We start from the raw sequence: 24561 nt of genomic DNA, 5'->3' as shown, positions 1-24561 counted from the left end.
ATGCCATTAATATTTGAGTCATGAAAAAAGATTACATTAACACGTTCACTCAGCATTGTAATTTATGTTATAAGTTATGTACCTGTCATCTTATTGTATATTTTTTATTTAATGCTATACACTGTAGACAACTGAGAAGATCCCCCAGTTTTGATTAAAAAAAAAAACACCGGACTCCCTCGGAACATGCTGTTCCCTTGCTGGGAGAATCTTGTTAGGGAGCTTTCCACCAATATGCTGAGGGCCTGTCACTAAAACCTCTTAGACAAGAACATGTTCATTTGTGTCTCCACCCGTCTATGATAAACAGTATCATCTGAGACATATTAACTCTTCTGTCTAGACAAACCTGTTGGGTCAGTTTTTCTGCCATGCCCGGACAAGCGACCGTTGATGATAAAAAAAAGTGTGTTCTCAAAAGTCACAGTGAAAACATGCAATGGGCAATAATACGGATGCATTATGCTTTAATACACTGCAGTCATTGTCAAACTCCAACATTTTCTGCACAGAACAAAGTAAGAGATGTTTTACATGATGGGGAAAAAGCAGACTTCTACAGACCTCTCCAAAAACGTATTTATAATTAAGTAGAACACTCCTAAAAGTGGATATATTATTAAATGACTGAATTGATGTTTTTTAAAAACAGAGAATACCATTTAAAAACTTCAATAGTGGAAAATGTACTTCATGAGAGGTCAACATTTTTCTATTCAGATGAATACTTATGCTGCCCCCAAGTGAAAAATGAAGGACTTACACTTAATTTAATACTCTATTCCACAAGAAAGATGTTTTTTTTTTTTTCCTTTCGGGGAGGTGGGGGTGGGTGAGGGTGTGTGTGTGTGTGTGTGTGTGTGTGTGGGGGGGGTGTTCTTGTGTTGGAGTAGGACTAACCTGAGAAGAACAATGCAAATTAAACTCAGACCAGCTGCTTGCTCCGAGTCTTCGTCCTCTTAGGTCCACATCGAACCTTTTACAACTACTTCCACCACCCATCCCACTACAACAGGCAACATCATTCTATACTAATTTAGCCTGCTACCACTAGTTTTCATTGTGGTAGGACCCATTATTGTTACTTTCTAAAACTAAATTAATTTTGTTAAAGGCCCCACAGCAATCCTATGCCTCATTGTTGTCTTGTTGACAATGCCTGCCTTGCAGTATGACCCTTGTAGTTACAAATAGACTCTTCATTCAATTGCAGGTTTCTGTTCAGACCTCATTAAATGTTATAACAGGAGGTGTTCTGAACTCGAGTTAGTCATGCCTTTAGGCATGTATCACTTTTAAATGTTGGGAGCCAGTATTCCTCATTGTGCAATCACTTATTCATATTCATACTAAAATCAACTGCTGCATTTAATTACACAGAGATTTACATTTGTAATATTTAGCCCTGTGCAGGTGAAGAGTTGACACTAATGGTCTTGCCTTCACATCAGTCCTAACTGACATACAGCATGTGAGGTCTTATGGCCAGAGAAGCTTGTATGTGCCGTTGTTCCTTTGACATACTTATATCCATCTATGTTGTCATATTCATGGAACCAAGTTGACTGAAGTTGAGTTTTATGTGCTTCAAGTACACACTACACACATACATCATATAACCACTAGGTGGCAGGCTTTAATTGATTTATCTAAAAGGGTTTCACTGTACAGTAGGAATACCCTCCAATAACTACAGGGAATTTTTTTTGCAGATGTTCAAATTGAAATGTATTCATTAGTTCATTTAGATGTCACACAATTAAATTGCGTTTAAAAATAGACACGACAACATAAATGAAGCGTAAATATCAAGTATGTGCATCTATGAGAAAGAGGACATCGCTCAAAAGCAGTATTTAAAAATGGTTGACATAATGTAAAGGCAATAACAACTGAATAATATCTCAGAAGAAGCATAACCGTTTACCCATAGATATAGTTTGCACCATTCAGAATAACGTTGTTGTAAATTTTTGGATCGGTTATATATTCCCGACTACCCTGGGTGGGAGGTGTTTTTGTCAGGGCAACGTCATCCGCGCAGCCAGTTGGTTTAAATAAAAAAAAAAAAAAAAAAAAAAAAAAAAAAAATCCAGCCACACGGGATAAGCCGGGTTTACAAACCAAGCGCACCCAAACGTGCGGAAACGCGAACGCGGTGACGTCACCGCCCCGCGTTGGCAAATCACGGCGCACGCCGGGCGGGCATTGTCGAAGCTGTAGTTTGGAGTGTTAGCAGGCTAACACAGAGAAAGGAAAGCTAACTTAATCGCGAAGAGTGGAAGTGGAGCTAACGTTAAAGGAAAAAAAACAAACAAACAACAACAACAACAACAACAAAAAGACAACTGTCAAAACAGCAACAAAAAAAAAAAAAAACAAAAAAAAATTTTTTTTCCAGCGGAGTGATAATTCCGTCAGATGACTACATGAACAGATTTCGAGCCAGTTCATCCAAAGACCGTGTTTTTTTTTGTGTGTGTTTTTTGTTGTTGTTGTTGTGTGTCAGATGCCCGAGGAGCGTTTCGGATACTACACCGATTGTCCCCGTTTTCCAAACGGAAACCCCATTTTTTTTTTTTTTTCCTCGGGACGAGACGGTTCGCGCTTAGCCTAGCCTAGCCGAGCGAATGATCCGGGAGACTTTCCGCCGTCGCCTCGCAAACCCGAACTGCATGTTTTGTCTGTCATGAGTCCGGCCGGGTGCTCCCACGTGAACGGTTATAAGGTGGACAACTGGAAACAAAACCTCCGAGTCATATACCAGTGCTTTGTCTGGAGCGGGACTGCTGAGACCCGGAGACGCAAGGTAAAAAAAAAAAAAACAACAAAACACACACGTTAGCTTCAGAAACAGGTGAAATCATGGGTGGTTTTTTTTTTTTTTTTTTTTGGGGGGGTGTGTGTGGGGGGAGATTTGACGTCCCACGTGAAACACGATCACTGTTACTGCTTAAACAACAACAACAACAACAAAAAAACAACATCTTTTACTGAAGCTTTGTGCTTCCTGTGGTCTTCTTACGGTTAGCCCAGCTAGGTTATCACCGGTAAGTTAGCTAGCGCTTTGGTGAACTGCGGAGACTGGTTGCTTCTTTCCAGGTTTTTTTTTATTATTATTATTTATTTTATTATTATTATTATTATTATTATTAAGTAAAGCAACGACCATTTAACCTTTTTTTTTTTTTTTCTTTGTTTTTTTTTTTTGTTGGCCGTGAGTCTTTCGGCTAGCTTGGCTGAGCGGTTAGCTGGGTGACTTAACTTGAGTTTTTTTTTTTTGGAGAGTTGTGGTGAACGTGAACACACCATTGTGTCTTCTCCACACACACACACACACACACACACACACACACACACACACACACACACACACACACACACCGGGTCCACACAATACCGCTTCTTCTTCTTCTTCTTCAGCATCCCGGGTCACAATGCTTCTTCGGGCCCGGTCATTTCACCCAAGAGTTTGAATGCTGGGGCTTCTGCTGATTGCATTTTTTTTTTTTTTATAAATTTTTATTTATTTTTTTAAATTTTTTTTGGGTGCCCATTTCTTGTTGGGCTCATCCCACACCTGCTCGGCCTCCACAGCTCCCGAGTAGCTCTCTCTCTCTCTACGATGTGATGTCATCACTGTACCGCGTTGCAGTTTCTGTTACTTTCCCACCCTTTCACTTTCTTTTTTTTTTTTTTTTTTTTTTTTTTTGTCAACTTTTCTGTTTCTGTTTGGTTTTTAATGCCATAATGCTCACGTTGAAATATTTTTTTTTGTTTAATTTTGCGGTTTAACAAAACAGTGTGTTTTGTTTGTTTGTTTGTTTGTTTGCTTGCTTGCTCACAAGAAATCCATGCTTCTCTTATGTATATGTCATACATTTTTTATGTCGTTGTGATAAAATAGGTGCTTCAGAGTGATGCAGGATGGACGGAGCTGGTGAGTTGATGCTTATCCCCTCCTCTTCTTCACTGACATAATGCAGGTAGTTCAGATGAATAAAGAGCTGGCTTGCTTTCTCTCTCTCTCTCTCTCTCTCTCTCTCCTCCTCCCCGCTCACCCGCCCGCCCGCCTCAGTGCCTCTTCATTTAATGGACTGAATATTAGATGTAAACCAACGTAGCGGGAAGAATCGGGCCCCGTCTTTGTATCCGCTGTGATGCGCTGTTACAGCCAGAAGACTTACCTGGAGAGAGAGGGTGGACTGAGCAGAACAACCGAAAGCAATCGCTCGGTTTACCTTTTGGGCACGTCGGGGCAAATATGCTTACGCAGTGTGATAGTGACATGCTTTAGTGTGAGCACGGCATTTATCTTGTCGTTTTTAATTCTTTTTACAGCGTAAAGTACAACAGAATAACAAAACAAAACAAACAAAAAAACTGCAAGAGGGCATCGGAAATCAAAATATGAGACGGCCCTAAAAGGTTGTCGGACGATGTAGTGGGTGACACTGCAACAATTTGATTAGCATTTAATGAAGGTACATTTTAACCGTCTTCTTGAACACGCTCTACCTGACAAGAATGCAGTCGATAGGAGCTGAAGTCGGTCTCTATGCAGTCACAAAAATAAGATTCATCAGATGTGTTTTGTATAGCCCATCTCTCTCACCCTGGCCGTTTTTAGCTGTTGCAAACCTGGCTGGTCTTTTACTTTTGGGAGAAACATTTCTGTATCTGTTTTGAAAGCCTCTTACGCTTACAAAAAGTCTTTATGTCTCTGCCATGTTAAAACAAACACAGCGGCAAATGTGATGGGGACGGTGAAGTTTCTCGTCACTGTTTTTCTACCAAACCCCAACCATCTCCGTACTTGGTGGCACGCTGCGTGAACAGTCGTCCTCCAGGTCTGAAGCCTGCTCGCTCTCGTAGTCCTCAAGAATATGTGACAGTTTCACATTGAAACTTTTTAGTTTTTTTTTTTGAACATTTTTAAGTATTACCAGACCCGAATTTACGTTGGTGATAAGTGGGTGGAGCCAAGCTGGAATCACAATACACCGATGGCCTTGGAATCATGAAGTATTCATACATAACTAGCAGCAGGCCATGCTGTATTTCTGACATTGTAAACGCAACTACAACCGGTAGAGAAATATTCCATTTATGTTTACGCATGACTGACAAAGCCCATTGTTTTAGCTTTGCATGTTTTGTAACAGATGTCTAACATTTATGATGATGATGTACAGGTGGCTGTAAAAGTAACAATGGCAAACGGAAGTTGTTACCTCTCCTGCCTAATTTTAGCCCAGGATGGATGGACTATGTTTATGTAGGAGTCTTGTGCCTCACCCTCCGCACTGAGCCTCTTTGCCTTCCAACTAATGTGACATGCAGAGCAGGTGTCATGCGGCTCTGGTGGTGCAGGCGGTGTATTCTCACGAGGTGAGGCGAGGCATTATTGTTCAGCCTTGAGTTATGTGCTAGATGGCCAAGACTCTTTTAACAATCAGATCCTGTTATCTGAACATTGTGGAGCAGATAAAACCAGCATCTGTCCTTGCTGTGGCAACATCATTCACTGAATAGATGACAATGGCATTGAGGCGCACTCTGAATGCTTGAATTGTTGATTAGACAAAAGCTGGTCACTGCCCTGCTTACTGCATATTCATCTTACAACACTGGCAAAGACTGAACATTAAAAGAGGCACCTTCTGCACAGTGGGAAGTTGAAAGACATTGTCAGTTAGTGACTTGATTTCATTAGCCACTGCCTTGTCTCCTTAATTGCCGTTTCTCAGCTCTTCTGTTTTCCTCATTTCTTTTTTTTTTTTTTTTCCCCTTTTTTCCTTTTCTGTAGTCTTTGCTCTGCATCCTTCTTGCAACCTTTCATCCTCTACCTTGAGCTAAAATAAATTCCCTGGCGATGTGCAGGAACACAGGTGGGAAATCTGTCACCTACTGACAAATAGCTGACAGAATGTCAGATTTAGGAGTTTGCAGGAGAGACGTCGGGACGCAGTGTGGCCTGAGAATCGCTGTCTTTAATTTTGGTGGCATCAGGATAATAATTCTTTCAGCATATTGGTTTTAGAGGGAATGCCCCATTAACCTCATGAACATGTATGTTTACCCTGACACAGTGTGTGAGTGTGTGCCGACTGTGCACTCCGCAACTGACACATAAATGTCGGCTATAAATTTGAGATTTAACTTGGTGACAAATTTGTTATTATTGTGGTCTTCATCAGGCCTGTCAGACCATGTCTTCATTGTCCTCCGTGCACAGACATAAACTATATTTAAATCATTCAAAAAATCGATTAAATTCAAATTAAGCAGTGTATTAAAGATGCCTCACGATGGCAAGAACAAACAAGTATGCAGTTGTATTTTCACTTTGCAAACAGCAAAGTGAAAGTGGGGATTAATTCTAGAATAATAACTCTCACATTATTTTCTTTAGTGCTTCTGTGCTTCGTTATATTCTGTGCTTCGTCGAAAGGTCTCGTTTGGCCGTGCCAGGTGGCCAGAGGGGCTACACCCAGTTTAGAGACAAAATGTCCCTGTTTCAGGTTACAGAAGAGAAACTATTGTTCTGATCTACTACTCTTTTCTTTCTCCCAAGGTGTGATATTTTGAGCTCAGTGGGTTTATTTGTTGGGTACAGCACGTGAGCCTCGGTGTCTTTGTTTGAGCAGTTCCTCTCTTCAATGAGATTAATATTCCCCAGATATCTAAATGCCATTTAAGCAGACTTGGACAGAAAGATGTCAAAGCATCCTGTGTACGGAAACATAACCTTGCTTTTAACAGCTAAATTCATCCTCTTTAGATTGAAATCAACTGAAGGCCTCAACTCCAGTCATATTTATAATTTAAAGTTTGTGAATGGCCATGGTGGTGGAGGGGATAGCGTGATCCAGGATGGATTCCATTTACCTTACTGCTCTACTAAAAGACTGTCACAATGCAGGACTGTGTGATTCAGTTAAACCAGAGTGTTTACCTTTTGGTCGAGTGGAAATTGCATGAGATAAAAGCAGGGTGGGCTGGAAATCTTTTTACAGCAATAACTGCTTTGAAGAATTTCCTGTCACTTTGATTAAAGGGGTAAAAGGTCATGATTAGAGAGTCGACTGAGCTCGGCTTTTATTTTCTAGTTTCGATCAGTCATATATAATCAGAGAAACCATAACCCCTCCCCCGTCCCACAAGTGCAAACCCCCTTTCTGCTTGTGATGAGGGAAGATGAGAGAGAAATCATTGGGTAGATTTTGCTGTGAATTTCAGTGGTAAGATGCATATATCTTCAAGGATGACACATTTACGTCGCTCCTTCCCCCCTCCTGGTCTTTCATTTGAGACTCACGCGCGCACACACACACACACAAGCACACGCACAAGCACACACACACACACACAAGCACACACACACAAGCGCACACACACACAAGCACACAAGCACACAAGCACGGCCCATCCCGGCCCATCCCGGCCCATCCCATCCCATCCCATCCCATCCCAGAGAGCAGCTGATTTCTGTGCTCTGAGCAGATCTCTTTGTCAGATCTGTCTCCATCACATCACAGGCTTGCTCCCTGACTCATCAGCATACGTTTGTAGCACTGGGATCTATTCCTACACTCTTCATAGCGCTTGCTTGTTCCTCTTCTGCGCTCACTCCCACGCTGCTGCTTCTTCTTTTTCCTTACTTTTCAGTTTTTTTTTTTCTATTTGTAAAACCAGTTCAGCCCGTGATTAATGTTGCCTCTTGATTATCCCTTTAGATTTGTGTGAAAAATAGCTGCTGGTACTGTTTATCTTTTAATAATCATATTATTTTAGTTGTTAAAATGACAGAAAACATGGGCTGCAGTGTTAAACTACCATACTAAAATATAATTTCCTTTTTAGAGAGGTTTCAATCTGAATTCTTGGATACTGAGAAATTCATTGCCAAGCCTCTAATCTTTTCATTTTCCTCTCTTTCTTCTCTGTCCTGTTTTCTCATTCCACTTCGTCGCAGACAACGCTGTGGGTTTGGTGATGTCAGATGTTGTTTTCTGGCCCTCATCCAGGCCTGTTTCCTCTATGGCTGAATGCTCTCGGTCTCTCCTAGGTCTTGTCTTATGTGGCTTTTGGCCTGTCAGTCTCCGTGGCTTTGGCTTCTTGACTCAGACTAAACAAATGGCAGAAGGTTTGTAAATTCTTCCCAGAGTAATGGTGGGCCTGGTGTGTCACCTTGTGGTGTACCGTTTGCATGCTATTTGCCTCCCAAATGTTCAGCCACAGAGAATGTCGACCCGTATATCTATTCAGCGTCTTATTTTATAGCACAAATTACTGGAACAGACGTGCCACAGACTTTACAAAAAGATGAACAACACCTCTTCACCTCCTCCCTCTGTACAAAAGTGAAGCTGAAATATCACAGATAGGAACACTGCCATGTTGCGCTCGTTATTCGGAACCACCGTCTGTGCAGTAGTGATAGGTGGTGGTGGTGGGGGGGGGGGGGGGGGGGGGGGCACGGAGGTCCTGCCCATATATCAGGCAGCGATTGAGATATTTTGGCTTTACTTTTGGGGAGCTGTCATGTTGTCCATCTTTTATACACAGTAGGTTTTTAGAGGTCAGTGTTTTGCAATGAGTCTCAGTTAATTTGAATATTGGAGTTTGCAGGAACCAAAAGTATGGAGGTCTGAAACTGCCAAAATAATCAATAATTCAAACAATCAATAAATGACTCAATAAATTATTTAATATAATTAAAGGCTTTTTTTTTTTTTTTTTTTTTTTTTTTTTACATGAATGGATATTTCTGTTTATTGTGCTTCTGTATTTAGTTATCTTTGCATCAGTTCCCCTATTTATTTACTTTCCCATTTAATTTTCCATTGTTTGTTTCCATTTACGGAGTCTTTTATTTCTTTATTTAATTTTGGCAGTTTAGTGCCTCCACAGAAATGAGCATGACTTAGTGTTTTGATGCAGCTCATCGCTGTCAGCTGTGCCCAGCTCTGCTCTCAGCTTGTCGTTGCTAGAAGACTTCACTTTGACTGATTCCCTCTTCCATCTTTCCCTCCCACTGACCATTTCCTTTCTTTGCCCACCCTTTCAACCAGAAATGAGACTTCTCATTTGACTGACCAACGGGCGTTGGAAAGGCACCACTGCTACAAAGCATGCTGGTCACGGCCTGAGCCAGCCAATGAGGCTGCTGTCCAGCCCTCCCTTCGTACCACCATCTGGCTAATGAGCTGTCAATCACTCCCCAGTGGCTGACCAAGCCCAGAACCAAAAGGCAATCAATCTCCTTTAGTATAGACACTCGGTTATTCCCTATTGTTAAAACCTTGGATCTAAATGGCAGCTTTTCTTGGGAAGGGACTTCTGTCTGGAAATGGTTCTCTATCCTTGTGAGAAAGATGAAGATTGTGGCATTAGACCCTTGCAAGATAATTGTATTAACTGGATTTACTTGATCTAATCTCATTTTTAAAGACTCTGTGCTACTCTAATAGCCTCACTGTGCCTCTATTTAGTAGTGCTTATAGATTTTCCTATAGGTAATGTTTAAGGCTTTGTAGACTCTAATTGGTGCAGTGGGGATAAAGAAGAAATAACCCTGTGGTCTGATGATATTGGAGTCCTGGGGGGCCATTCCGGGCCTCTGTGCTGTGGGTGTTAGTCACATGAGCAGTCCCCCCGACACCCCCCCCCCCACGCCCCCTTCGATGTGCCAGTGAGTGAATAAGTGTGTTATTTGTGTTGGAGCAGTGTGGTTGGAGGCATTTGGTAGCTGCAAGGTTTGACAGATCATGCAGCCTTTTGTTAACCTAGAGCTAGACTGCTCACCATCTGTGCAGACTAACACAAACACACAGCCGTATGCATGATGTGCTCTCGCTATGCACGTTGTCAGTGTTTGGATTACATTTTTTTGTAGCCTTGCTTATCTACTGGTGCATTTAATGAATGTTGGATCGTTGCTCTTGTGCGATGTGGCTATCTGCAATGATTCACTGTTACTTTCTGAGGCTGTATACATGTTTTCTAACCATTTGTGTTTGGTATGTATTCTACTAGACCCGCTTTGAATACGATGAAACTAATTAAAAATCCAGATTGTGGCCTAAAAAAAAAAATTTCACTGTACTTTTGGGGAGATGCAGCATCCCGCTGCGTGTTTTTTTTCTTTTTTTTTTCTTCTTTTTTCTGCTGCATCCTTTAATCTTAAATCAACAAAGAATACGGACTGCTTCTCCCTAATTGAGTAATCTTAGTTGCATTCACGTGAACAAACCTCTGAGTATAGAGAGCGACTCAGTCCAGAATTTATTCAGTTTTATTTCTTTTCCTGGAGATGGCAAGAAGCTAGAATCCATAGGCTGGGGCTTAGGGTTTTAGCTATAATGTCCTTATAGCACTGTGTGACAGTATGAGGCTAAACTACACACTCCAGCAATCCCTCATGTCTCCCACAACTAGGACTCATTTGGACGAGGTGGGAATACATTCTCACACACCGACCGCACAGCACGTCATTGTCAACAGAGGTTACAATGAGCTGATGGAGGACAGATGTGAAAAGACAATGGAATACAATTCATATTGTGTACGTCTCCAGGGCAGCTTACAGCGAGTGCATATTGCAGGCCAGTCATGTGCAGATCGTGTGTTTGGAGGGTGGGGATGAGGGGGTGGGGGGCTACAACATCATCCTGCCAAGGCACTGACAGGCTGCATCCCCACGGGGTCAGTCGGCAGCACGGCTCTGGAGCTTCACCATCGGTTTTCTTCCCCCGGCTTCTTCATATTAAATATAGAATCTGTGTGTATGTACGTACGCGTGTCTCTGCGCCTCGCAACAAATGTCCGACAGTGTCTGCGTGGCTGTGCTTGTTTGTGGAGAGATTCTGTATGTATTCTCAGGCATATTTGTAGTGTGCAGTATGCATGTGAGCCATTGTTAATTTTGTTGATGGAGGAGCGTTTGTGTGTTGAGAAGCATGCACAGGCTCATGAGTGTTCGGCAGCATGGTGAGTCACTGTTCTCGTATGGCCGCGCGCTCTCTGTTCTGTATTGACTCCCACCCCCCCACCCCACCTCCCGGCTCGGTTCTTTGCAGCAGCAAGAGCGTGCTCAGTAGAGCCAGACTTTGTCCACATCACAATTGTTGTCGTCATTCTCCCTCCTCAGTTACGGCTCATCACAGTGCCGGCTATGTTTGAATGTACGAACGCGTTAACCTAAATGCCGAAGGAGGAATAACGCAGGCACATTTAAGAACAGAAGGGGAAGAAAGGAGTGTGAGGCTGGCATGGATTGCACTTGTGGATTTATATGTATGCAGCTAGATCTGGAACAGTGGAGGATTTATCAGCGTTGGACCAGGGTTTGTTTTTGATGACTCGTAGCATCAGTGGACCCACGAAGTATTAAATGCTATCTTATGATCACGTAAATGATGCATTGCAGATCTGTTCACTCCATTAATACCTTTCTGAATCTGTTCTTCCATCAATCAGCAGCATTGCACAATGGTGGGTCATTTCCCTGCACAAGGAGTGCAGCCTAACTGGCCTCAAAAGAGCGCAGCCCAGATGGGAGATGCAGTCCAGCGCAGCACGAACACGAGCTCGCTACCTGTCCAACACTTGTTCCAGTCATCTGAGCCAGCGGCTGATCAATAGCTGATCTAATAGAACATTAAAAGCCCTGGGCGCAGAGAGATGCAGGACTGCTGACAATGAGGAATAGACAGCCTGTGAACCATGGTGAGAGGGAGAGAAGAGAGATAGATTTTCTGCCCCCTGAAGGGGTGTTGATGCAGGGGAGGGTGAGGGCAAGGCGTGGCATTGGCAGGGTTTCATGTTTTTCACTTGGTGTTGTGGTGCATTGGAGGAATGGGGATTAAGGGCATCACTGCTTTGGTAGGATAGGTTTAGAGAGGCAGTTAAAGACACACGTTTAGGCTTTCAGTTGAACTCGGCTATGGTTCTGCAAAGTGTGGCCGGTCTTTTTACCTTTCACTAGTGCATCTATCCTTTTTTTAAAAATGTTTTTGATCTCCTTTGTGCTCCCCTGTTCTCTTTGCCTGCTGATGACACGAGCGCTACCTTAAAAGTTCAAAAATCCCGCTGTAGATGTCGGCCTTGTTGGTTGATGGAAACATTTTGTTTCTCCTCCTCCTCCTTCTGTCCGTCACTCATCGTTCATCCCTCTTGGAAAAGCTCCCCATCTCTGCTTCGGTGCTGTCCCTTCAGAGCCGGCTGGATAACGGACCAATTTGAATAAAAACAGAGCTTAGTGTCCGCGACCCTGAATATCCCCTCCACTGCAGTGTCATCACAATCTAGCCCATGCCTACTAATGCCCTGCCATAACACAGACCTGACTGTGAGTTTTGCTGCCTCTCTCTGTGGCACTGTAATGGTAACATGCATTTGGAGGTCCATGTCTCGCGCATCCCGAGCATTTTATGATGCAAATCAATGAACAAGTGAGTCACGCGTGTACCTACTGTTGGATGGTCCTAACAATAGTTCTGCTTGGGACTGTTATTTCAATCTTGCACCCACCTGCTCCGACAGAATGTCTAACCATTTCCGCCCACTCCCACAGACAAGCCACTTCTGCAGAGATTCGGGTCTCAACGTAACCACTTTTATTCTGGTCAAAATCACTCTCTTTTGCGCAGAAAATATGCAGCACAATTGGTGTTAGCGTTAGTATCTAAATAAGATGTGGATTAGGGATGGAAAGTTTAATCTTTTTTCACACCCTTTCAAACTAAAATTTGCATTACAAGCATCTTGATAAGAAAAAGTCACACCAACAGAATGTTCATTTGGAAATGTGTTTGAAAGCGTACAATTTATTGGAACACAAAGCATTTATGTATAGCTAAGAACAATATTCTAATAGGACTGCTTCCAGACATTTTAGAGTGTATATACTGCAAGTCCAGGGTTTCTCTAGGTTTCTTGAGGGCTTAAGCAGAGGGTAGTGAGCCGTTGTTAGAATAAAAACGATCCATTTTTACATAATGTTTGACTATTATCTCTACGATCTTCTAAAAATGCATTGTCTGCCGTAGAAATAATAATCCCCAAACATTGTTAAAACCAACCTTTTAGTGAGACTACAATCAAATGGCTTCGGTACAGCACCAAAGCATTTTTCTCAGCACGTAAGTGCTATAACAGTACAGGAAGCCCTGAAGTCCTTTTGTTTTGGGAACTACAAGCTCCTAAACAAACTTTAATTATAAAACAAATCTAAAATTCTGCCTGTGGATGTTGAGGTCTTCAGTCATCTTCTGAGTTATTTAGCGGGATAAGGATTGCAATATTGTCTCAGGTATGCAGTACCTTTTATCGTTGTGCTGCGATACTACACTGTTATGCGTGTCGTGTCATCCCGGGACAAGGATGCGAGACTGACTGTTCCAATCTGTTTTTATTTCTCTGATACAGTAAGCTCAGGTTACACTATTTCATATCGAGTCAAACATAGCGACGGGCAGACAATACTGAGCCGGACTGCTGAGTCCAATTGCTTTAGTTATTTATTTAGGAGTGTGTCAGTCTGTCTAGTTTCCCCACAAAGTACCAGAAACAGAAAACTGGTAAATCTCTCCACTCTGTAGTTTCTTTTTGTGTATTTTCACCTGCCTCACATCTCCTGACCGTCTGTGCTCTCTCTCCGAGTGAGGAACTCATTGCGGCAGCTCTGCATTCTGCCAGGCTTTGATCGCTCTCTGTTCTCTCGCTTTCTCCTCATTCAATTACTCCCTCACAAAGAAGGCATGCTTGATGACTCCCTGCTGAACTTTTCATTTCCTCACCTGACCAAAAAAAAAAAAAACAATTGTTCAGTCGAGGCACTGAGCGTAGACAATGCTGAAAAACGTTGCTGTTTGTCTTTAAGATGACAATGAACCCATTGAATTTATGCAAATTCCACGCTGTAAATTTGTTAGAGTTCCAGGAGAAAAGTGGAATCAAAAATATTCCTCATACTGACTTACCAATTCCTTAAACGCTTGCATCGTTTTGCACCAGCAGAGCAGCTGATGAAGGTCTTTCCTGTCATATTGTCCATCATACTGTCAGACAACGACCCTCCTGCATTGCACTTGGCCCTAGAGTTGATCTATTTATCAAACAATGTCTACACTTTCTATCGGAAAATGTAGTAAGACGATGGAGCAAAAGATTACGTGAACAGAATTGGTTGCCACTTGCTAGTCACGCAAAGACTAACAATTTCTCGCATGGCTCCCTTTTCTAGAGGTTGCCATAAAGTTTGCACGTATTCATAGTGTGATTTGATGTGTTCATAAGGTGGGCACTTGTGCCCTAGTGCAGTCCCTGTATGGCTTTTTGCAGGTTTGCCAGTGATGTCAGGCATTCTGATTTCTCCGGTCAAACCAATCACACACTCCTCCTACTGCTGTTCGTGCGTTTTCCTCAGACGGATTCTGCTCGCCTCCTCCAGTGTGCCTGCCAAGCATTAAATCCCATCATGGCCTGCATGCGTTAGAGAGTGAAAGATTCGGTGTGGAAATTTGTTGTTATTCCGATTGCTTTCAATTTGTCAACAGGCCCAGCGATCTTTAGTCTGTCACCGTATCAGGTCTATTCAAGCACCGTGTCCTTTGAAGTGTTTGTGTGACTGACTGCGAGATAGAAATCTATTTCAGCTGGCAGGGAGTTCCACCCTGTATGCTTACACCACTCTACGTTACAGCTCAGGGGTTTGTCCCGCTGCAGAGCATTTTCTCACAACAACTCTTATTTTCTTTTTCTTTTTCCTTCTCCTCTGTCCTCTCCCAACCCGTCCTCCTCTGGTTCTTTCTCTGCAGGCCAAGTCGTGTATCTGTCACATGTGTGGCGCCCACCTGAACCGACTCCACTCTTGTCTCTACTGCGTCTTTTTCGGCTGTTTTACGAAGAAACACATCCACGAGCACGCAAAAAACAAACGACACAATCTAGGTAAGTCACTCGCTCACTGTATGCTACATAATATATACTATATCACATAGTAAATCAAAAATCACAATAGAGATAAAGGGGTATTTGACAAATGATAATGTGAATCCATTACCTCATCCTACATTAAAGGCTCAGTCCCATCATGTCTGTCTTCACATTCACATGCAACCTTGTGGCCCACTGCAGTATCAGCACTTATCAGTGAAGGATTACAGTGTATGTGCATGTATCAATATTTGATGTGAAAGGCAACGCTCCATCAACACAAAATTGTCCCTCTCCTAGACCTCACTTAGTACATAATAGCAAGTTTGTACTCCCAGCTGTCACACACTGAGATACATAATGCACTAATAACGAAAGAGATCTGGTGAGGATGACGTTTACCTACCCTTCTCGCGCCTCAGTACTCCTGTTATCACTCTGTAACTTGTACACATATTTGATTTAACTGTGACTTCAGATTTACGTATCGGATGTTACATTTTTGACCTTAACAACTATCGGCCCCGCCACAAACCAGGCTACCTGTAGCTGCTTCAAGGACCTGCAGAGCTCCCCGTTAAGTCTAAACTTATTCCAAATTCCGAAAGGAATGTGTGCATTTCACAAGAGTATGTACTGGAGGCTACAATAGATGTTCCCAGTCCAATCCATGAACTAAAATTCATGGAAAATGTAGCTAATAATGGGACTTTATCGAATGAGTAGATTGTTCCACTGAAGTCATCTTGCTCAAAACGTTTAAATTCAAATACAATTCTTAGTCCCAAACAGAGCTCGTTTCTCCTTTGAAAACAGATAGAAACATGATACATTCCACCATACTGTCTACGTTGGATAATGGCGATACCTTATATGCTCATGCTGCTGTCGCCGCTACCCACAAACCACAGCACCCTGGCCGGCGTAGTGCCATTTGATTCATTACTGCAGTAGCTATCTCCCCCACCATTACGAATTAAACTAAAATGTCGGCTGGCAGTCTCTGACATCCAAAATTCATGTGTCTTCATATATAAAGCTTTGCTATCTATGTTTCTGAGATAGTTTGCATCCGTCCAAAAAAAATGATAACACCAGATTACAGGAGAGATTTTGTTTGCGATTCTAATGCACCATTCTAACGATTTTAAAGACAATCCGACTTTGAAGCTTTACGAGCTTACATTTATTTTTAATCATATTTGTGAATGTTTTAATGATTGCGATCTTGTGTTTGCGTGTGATGTTTTTTTTTTTAAGTGAATGATTTTCATTGCTGAGATCTCGTGTAGAGGGCTGGATGATAAACATAATCTAGATAATTATTATGAAAAAAAAAAAAAAAGCCCTCAATAATGATGATAAACTAACAAGTAATTAACAATAAATGGATCTGTTCTGCATTTGGGTCGACATTCATCCGCACAATCAGGCTACAGCTAAAAGGGCAACATATCTGCAATTTGTTGAGCCAAAACAAGGAAAAAAAAAACCCAGTGAAATAAGTGTAAAAATGAGCAGTCGCTAGGAGATGTAAAAACAAATATTGTGTCATATTTCTGGTCATATCATCCAGCTGTATTTGTGTATGTGTAATTTGTTTTCTTATCTCACTGGCAACATTTTTTCGATCCCAATGAGATTTCCTGAATAAATAAAGCTTAACTAACAATATCATTTTGGGCAGCTTCCTCCTCTGAGGAGTCTGGGAGCTGAAGCGCCCTCTCACCGCAGCACATTACCATTCTGGTGGGAGCGTCTGAGCCAGTCAAATGTCATGGGTTTAAGCTACTACACTCCCCTTCATGCGGCAACAAGGGAGTGGTAGACTTTGCTAATCTGCAGCTACTCGGAAGCCTAACTTCAACCTTACATGCTAATTATGTAAAATAAGACAATGGCACTAATGAGCAAGAGTTTGATATCACCCTGATGAGGACAGCTAAATATGGAAACAGTGGAGGCAATAGGGGGATTTGGTAGTTGCCTTAATGAGTTTAATTGATTGAATACATTTCAACAGTTTAGTTACACACACATACCTCAGCTGCAGGGCTACAGTGTTAATTAGCTTTGAGCTTTCCACAGGAGCTGCTCTGACATTGGCACTGTGTTCATCTCTACCTCTAATCAAATTAATCCAAACTCCCCTGTCTGCTCGACTGCTAGATAGCGAGCTCCCTTCTCAGGGCTCCCTTTGCATCTTTTTCACGTCCTATTCCAAACAGCTTCACTTTCAGGGCCTTTTTCATTTCTTCGTCCTATCCCTTTTTCTGTCTACCTGATTTCCTGGTGCACTTCCATATCTTCGTCTCCTTTGCTCCCACCTCGTCATCGTCTCGTTCTTTGCGCTTGTCCTTCTCTCAGCTGAGCAAGATTGATGAATCCCTTCCCATGTCTTGTGCAGTACTTGTAGTCTATCTCTTGCTCTCTGTTGCGGCCACTTCTGTTGCTCTCATTTTTCTTTTTCTGACTGGGTGCTGTTGCATCCTATTCACTGCAGAATTGCTAAATGTGGCTGTGCTTCACCAGAAAAAAGAAACACGACACAGAAGCATTCTCATGTTCATCAAGTAATTATTTATTTGTATGTTGCAAATGCACAGGAACACATAAAGCACAAACCAAATACATGGAAATATAATGACAACAGAACATACACGAGTCCGATTTTCGACACAATGTGTTAGCTCACTTTCTCAGTGTAGGTAGCGCCAAAAACAGAAAAATGTCCGGTCAAGCTAAAAATAGGTTGTCACGGCAACAGAGCTGAGGTATTGTTGCTGTGGCGTTTGAGAATGGAAGAAGGTGGTGTGTGTTGGTAGGAAGCACAGGTGGGGGTGGGAGACAAATACACCTATTCTATTACCGCTTCCCTCACAGCTCCTATAATTGTTCAGTGCAAGCAACGAAATGGTAACATATTGCAGTGAGTGATAAGTCTTGGGAAGAGAAAGTCTTGATGCTGGCTGTTCCGGCAAGGTTGGACACTAAAGTAAAACCTCAATTTGTATCGCAGTGCTGGAACAATGTTTGTAACTATACTGTAATCTCTCTTTCTCCTCTCTCTCTCTCTCTCTCCCTCCTTCCAGCAATAGACTTATTATACGGTGGAATATATTGTTTTGTGTGTCAAGACTACATATACGACAAAGACATGGAGCAGATTGCCAAAGAAGAACAGAGGAAAGCGTGGAAATTGCAAGGTATAGCTTTCTGTGTTCTGTCAGAGAAATTAGTGCAGCTTTGGAAATATGGCCGCCTGCTACGTCAGACAGTGCTGTCACGTGTGTGTGTGTGTGTGTGTGTGTGTCTTTGTATCCACAGGCATTGGGGAGAAATACACAACATGGGAGCCGACCAAGAGGGAGCTAGAATTATTACGACACAATCCAAAGCGGAGGAAAATCACTACGAACTGTACCATAGGTGGGCAATAGACTGCACTGCTCAGACTGCATGTCTTAATGAGCACAGCTTTTCATCCCGAGACGGGGGGGGGGCTGCTGTGGGGATTCTCCCTCGCTGTGTGTGTGTGTGTGTGTGTGTGTGTGTGTGTGTGTGTGTGTGTGTGTGTGTGTGTGTGTGTGTGTGTGTGTGTGTGTGTGTGTACACATGTGCCTATGGCGCAAGTGTACTTGGGGTCACTCATGCATTTAAGTCTGATACCCAAGGTCAACAGGGCCGGGCAGCCCCACGGGCAGTGCACTCGGAGAGGCAGAACACAATGTTCCCTCTCTGATAGATGCACACCACAACAGGCCTGAATTTGTCTGCGTGTCTCCCCCACAACTTGTTTTCTCTCTGTTCTGTCTTCTCAGTTATCTGTTGCTCTGTTTGTTTTCCTGCTGTCGCTGTTGTGTCTCTAATTTTGTCCATGTACTGATTTTACCCCTCCCTCTGCCCCCTGTCTCCTGCCATCCCTCACTTCCTTGTATCTTCAAACGGCTTCGTTGGTCGCCCTGATTGGGCCGTAGACTGTGTCTTTGTGTGTCTTTGTGTGTCTTTGTGTGTCTTTGTGTGTGCGCCAGAACCAGTCTGAAGTGTTTAAGCTCTCACTGAGCGCTTTCTTCCAGAACCAAACCTTGTTCAATTGGATTAGACCCAAGACCCCGCTGTGTCTCACCTGTTCTTCTGACCATCAGTACAGAGCTTTCCTTTCTCTTTCTGAATGAATTCATTCACAGCTTTGGTTTCTTCTCTGGGATACACACAGTTTTGTTGGCAGACCTGTACCAACACCATATTGTTCATTGTCCAGGCATGCACATTTTTTTAAAATCAGAAACTGTCAATAGGTTTGAGGTTTAGTAATTACTCATGTATTTTTAGATGCGTGTACTGCAGGGTTTACAGTGGACTCGCAAAGTATTCAGACCTTTATACACGTTATTATGTTGTAGATTTCATTTTAAATGGATATAACTGCCATTTTTGTCGATCAACCTACTACACTCTCTAACCCATTATGACAAAGTGAAAAAATGTTTTTAGATATGTTTGCAAATTTTAAAATCAAAAAATGAAATGTCATTCACAAAAGTATTCAGACCCTTTAGGTGGCACTCCAAACTGGTCAACTGCATCTTGTTTGCTTCAATTATCCTTGAGATGTATCTAGATATTCCCACTATTCACACTGCATATCAGGAACAAAACATGAAGTCCAAAGAACTCTCAGTTGAGCTCTGTGATCAAATTGTGGTGAAGGGCAAAGATATAAAACCATTTCTAAAGTTTTGAGTGTTCCCAGGAGCATCATGCTTCGATAATTAACAGCTTCAGAAGTCCTCTGATGAGACAACCATCTCCGCAGCATTCCATCAATTTGGCCTCTGTGACAGAGTGGCTAGACGGATGCCACTGTTAAATAAAAGACATGCGACGGCCCGTTTGGAGTTTGCCGAACGCCATTTAAAGGACTCTCGGAGCATGAGGTAAAAGATTGTCTGGTCGGACGAGACAAATATTTTTTTTACTTCTTTGGGAAAATACTCCAAGCTCTATGTCTGGCGAACACCAGGCTCTGCTCATCTCCTGACTATTAACATCTCTTTTGGGTGAAGCATGGTGGTGGCAGCATTGTGCTGTGGGACACTTCTCTGCAGCAGAGACAGGGAAACTGGTCAGAGTTGAGTGAGGGATGAATGCTCTCGGGTGACTGTTTCAGCGATGGCTCAAAGCTTACAACCAAGACAATGGTGGGGTGGCTTTGATATAAGTCCCTGACTATCCTCGAGTGGCTGAGCCAAAGCTGAGATTTAAAACCCACAGAACATCTGTGGAGAGACCTGAAAATGACAGTTCACAGACGCTTCCTATCGAATCTGACGAAGCTTGAGAGGATCTGGCAGGAAGGACGAGATAAAATGCCCAAATCCAGGTGTGCAAGTAGAGGCTTACCCAAGAAGACTCAAAGCTGTAATTGCTTGTCAAAGGAGCTCTTACAAAGTACTGATTTAAGTGTCTGAATTGTTTTATAAGTGTAGATTACAATTTTACAAAATATTCTTAAAATGTATTTTCACTCATTTATTCTGGGTTATTGGGGGTTGATCGATTTAACAATGTCAATTTTAGTTCAATCTTAAAGTGCAAAAGGAAAAGGGGGTCTGAATGCTTTCTGAATCCATCAGCTGTGTGGTTATATGTAGGGCTGCAATGACCTTCTGTTTTCAATATTCGTTAAGCTGGAAATTATTTTTCCCATTAACTGATCAATATTTTGACATATAAAATGACAGAAAATTTTAAAAACAATTCCTATTTAATTTTGCCAGCCCCAAAGGTGATGTCTTTAGGTTCTTATTTTGTCAACAACAAAAAAATATATATATATTTTGTCTACTATCAAAAAAGACAAAATAGCAACAACCCGTCTCATTTCAGAACCTGTAAGAAGGTATTGTTTTGCTTGAACCGAGTTAAACTGATTTATTCATTCGTTAACGTATCAAACCCATATGTGTGATTCTTTTGGCTACATATCCACTTTTGTTGTTTTCCTCATAAGGAAGTTTACCACCGTTAATACTCAGCCCAGAGCAACAGAGAGAGATCAGGTCTTACTGGGGACTTAAGATCCTCTGCTCCCAGCAGTACGAGTTAGAATCACCGCCATTCACGTTGCCATGTTGTTCTCACGCTTCTCTTCCTCTCTTCTTGTCCGGCAGGTTTACGAGGGTTGATAAACCTGGGCAATACATGCTTCATGAACTGTATTGTTCAGGCCCTAACACACACACCACTGCTGCGGGACTTCTTTCTCTCCGACAGACACAAGTGCGAGATGCAATCAAACTCCTGTCTGGTGTGTGAGATGTCGCAGCTCTTTCAGGAGGTATGATGCACAGTTTGCATGCGAGAACTTGGTACATAAGATTATGAAATCCCAAAAAGAAAAGAAGGAAGGAGTGATTAGCACACCACCACCACCACCACCATAATTTCAGGTTGTTTTTTTTTTAAGCTCTATAAAGAATGTTTTCTTGGAGTGGAACCCACTGCACAGGACTGAGTCACTATTGCACTCTTTCTCTGAGTCCAAAGAGGGAGGCAGAGAGGAGGAAACAAAATCCTGCCTGAAAGGAATGTACAGAGCCACCTACAAATGAATGAGCCGAATGCAGTAATTACACCTTTTATTGAACCTGATCAGTCAGAGCGGATTATGTGGCACGGCCATTTTCTAGCCTCTCCCAGCTCTTTGCTGCAAAAAACTTGTCATTTTATGTGTTTAACAAACTCATCATCTGAAAGTGTTACGTAATAGCTGCCTGGTCTGCTCCCACACTGCCTCACTTTCTTCTTACACCCTCTCACTTCCCAGTGTATATGGGCTCGCAGATGGCAAGTGGTGTTATGATGTATAATGAGTTGAGTCATAACTGCCTCCCCTTTCACAACACACGCAGACATGCAGAGCCCTGTCGTGTCTTTAGTTGGCGGAACCGTTCAGCCACATAACGCGCGAAGGCTCACCTCCGTCAACCTGGGAAGCAGACATTGACTGAGTATTCATCTGTCTCGGAGACAGAAAACTCAAGAGTCAGTCATAAAAATGAATGCCTTTTTATCCACATTATCACCTGAAGTTGTCTTCTGACTCTGCAGACAACCGCCCACACGCAGAAACTCAAAACGCACACGCACAGAGAGAGCTTTTCAGATTTGAAAGTGAGAGGGGCGGCCTGCTTTGATCAGCCCCTTTCGCTTCCCCCTCTTCTTCCCCTCCTTGTAGCGTCGTTCTTTTGTCAGCCACCTTCAAACCGCCGAGAAGGGAAAGAGTCTGTAAGATTGAAAAAGAGACGTCAGCGTGCCGTGTTCCCTCTCGCAGCTCAGTCGGTCTTCAGAAAGAACCGTGGAGGATAAAGCGAGGTGTGCGCAACATCTGCGTGTCGAGAAACACCAGCCCTCTCTGGCATTAATGAGCTCTCGTTGAAACTTCATTGTACTGTTTGCACCCCGCCGGCTCCTGCGCTCTGCTCAGTTCTGTTACTTTCTCACCCGCATCCTCTGACCCTGACTTGGATTGTCACTCACTCCAATTCCCATGGCAACCCAGAGACTCTGCAACATTTAGCAGATGGATGTTTTGCTCCAAGCCCTCCCCTTTTCCAGCCATCCCCTTAGATTTTTTTTCTTTCTGTTTTGCACCTCACACTTCCCCTCCCTGTGGATGTGTTGTCATTAGACCTGGTGCTGTGCAGTGACACGTGTTGGAATTCATTCTCCTCTGACGAGACCTGTAGAAAGAAGTGGTCAAAAAGAGTCAGATAATCACTTCTACTCACGGAACATTTGGTTCAACAATGAATTATAGGTGACCGTGAGTAATGTAGCAACGAGATATATCAAGATGTATCAAAGAATGAGGTAAAATAATGCAACTAGAAACACCTGGAATAAGCGGCTAACCTTGTTTTCTTGTATTCTTCTTCCCTGCGCTCAGTTCTACTCGGGCCACCGTTCGCCCCACATTCCTTTCCGGCTGCTGCACCTGGTGTGGACTCATGCACGTCACCTCGCAGGCTACGAGCAGCAAGATGCCCATGAGTTCCTCATCGCAGCATTGGATGTACTACATAGGCACTGCAAAGGAGACACCATCAGTAAGCTTCACTTGAATCCCTATGACCGGTCACGATGGCTTTCAAGGTCAAACATCAAACCACCACCTTAAAAACATGAACTTTGGAGGATTCGCTTTGGCGGTTTTACATGTGCTTTCGGGAAATATTTCCTGTCCGTCCGGGCTTGCAATTTGGCTCAATGGGAAACGCAGCTAAGAATAGTGCGAGTTGAGATTGAGAAGAGTGTGCGAGAGGGACTGAGCCACCTTGTGTCTCTGATCCCGCATGTAGAGACTCAGATCTACCCGCAGAGCACGGCGCCTCACTTTACTGGAAACATACTGAAGGAGACTGGCAATGTTGTGTACCAAGAGGACAGCAAGCAAGCAGTGTGAGGAATGTCAATAGGCCCTGCTGCAGTGCAATGACATGCTGACTCACCCACAGACCCTGCAGTAAGGATTGCATGGATAGGATAGAGAGAACCCAGTGAGTAGTGAAGTGGCAGGAGGTGGCCGCTGCAGGTGAATGGCAAAGTGAGAACGAGGGCCAGACGGTGTCCTACAGAGGTGCCAAAGAGGCTGCTGGTAGTAGTAGTAGGGATGGTGGTGTGTGCGTATTTATACTTTCTGTTCTCTGTGGCCTGCAGGAGATGACAATGGGAAGAAGGCCAACAATCCAAACCACTGTAACTGCATCATTGACCAAATCTTCACTGGGGGCCTGCAATCAGACGTTACCTGTCAAGTTTGCCAGTAAGTTTGTATGTCTGTCTGGTGTGTTTGCTCTCCACTCATCTTCGCGGAGCATCACAATCCCCACCTACACCCTCCCTCTCACTTTTCCTCCATTTACTCATTCATCCGTCATCTATTCCTGGTGTCCTCCGGTGCCGTACTCGCCTCTCCTCACTGGGCTGATCGATGTAGACACCACCCATCCTTTCGCAGTGGGTGGACCATTGGTTGTGTCCTCTCCACTGCTCTTATTCGCAGGCCCGGTCCCTGCAGAGCAGTTTTAATGGGGGTTGTCTAGACAGCGGCACAATCCAAGCATTGCCTGCCTGCCTGCCCCCTAGAGCTGTCCTGTCACATTAGCACGAGCACGCTGCACTGAACTGCAAAGCACCTCGCCCAGACTAGCGGGCAAGCCGAGCCTAGCTCACTGCGACGTTACCCGTTCCCACAGTGAAAGGGGAGACTGCTGATGTAGAGCTAGTGATGCTGTTTAGTGTATCTTTCAGACCATAAATCGACCCCTTTCGTAATCATTAAAAATGTCTTGTTGGATACTAATGGGTAAGGCCTTAAGCAACAGAATTCACCAGCTGAGGCTTTTAGATAAAAGTGATACCATAATGGTGGCATATTTATGATGGAGTTGCACTTCACATCACCATAAATGCATGCCTGTTTGTCTTAATAGCCTCCCACTGGTACTTGTGGGTATTTCAACACCATGACTTGTGTAATGAACTGTGATAACGTGCGGCAGCCCATCCCTATGCATATATATTTATGTATACTCGGTGCATTCTCCACTGGAG

The 24561-nt window shown here is 43.2% G+C and overlaps 1 protein-coding gene across 3 annotated transcripts in view; it reads left to right on the top strand.

The window, feature by feature from the left end:
* The first annotated feature begins 2201 nt into the window (after positions 1-2201).
* LOC138197985 (ubiquitin carboxyl-terminal hydrolase 22) overlaps positions 2202-24561 on the top strand; it is a 28406-nt gene continuing 6046 nt past the window's right edge. Inside the window, exons 1-8 of one of the 3 annotated variants that reach the window (XM_069149068.1) lie at positions 2202-2809; positions 3908-3940; positions 14826-14958; positions 18036-18149; positions 18271-18372; positions 21117-21283; positions 22895-23054; positions 23665-23770. In XM_069149068.1, the coding sequence (XP_069005169.1) occupies positions 2690-2809; positions 3908-3940; positions 14826-14958; positions 18036-18149; positions 18271-18372; positions 21117-21283; positions 22895-23054; positions 23665-23770 (935 nt within the window). In that variant the 5' untranslated portion in view covers positions 2202-2689. The remainder of the gene's footprint in view (positions 2810-3907; positions 3941-14825; positions 14959-18035; positions 18150-18270; positions 18373-21116; positions 21284-22894; positions 23055-23664; positions 23771-24561) is intronic. The other 2 variants (XM_069149069.1, XM_069149070.1) reach the window with 2 other exon arrangements.

This window comes from Embiotoca jacksoni, unplaced genomic scaffold, assembly GCF_022577435.1.
Source record: "Embiotoca jacksoni isolate LCO1_2020_lvr unplaced genomic scaffold, fEmbJac1.0.p SCAF_15, whole genome shotgun sequence".
Classification (NCBI taxonomy): domain Eukaryota; kingdom Metazoa; phylum Chordata; class Actinopteri; family Embiotocidae; genus Embiotoca; species Embiotoca jacksoni.
This window is presented reverse-complemented; position numbering and strand designations above follow the sequence as displayed.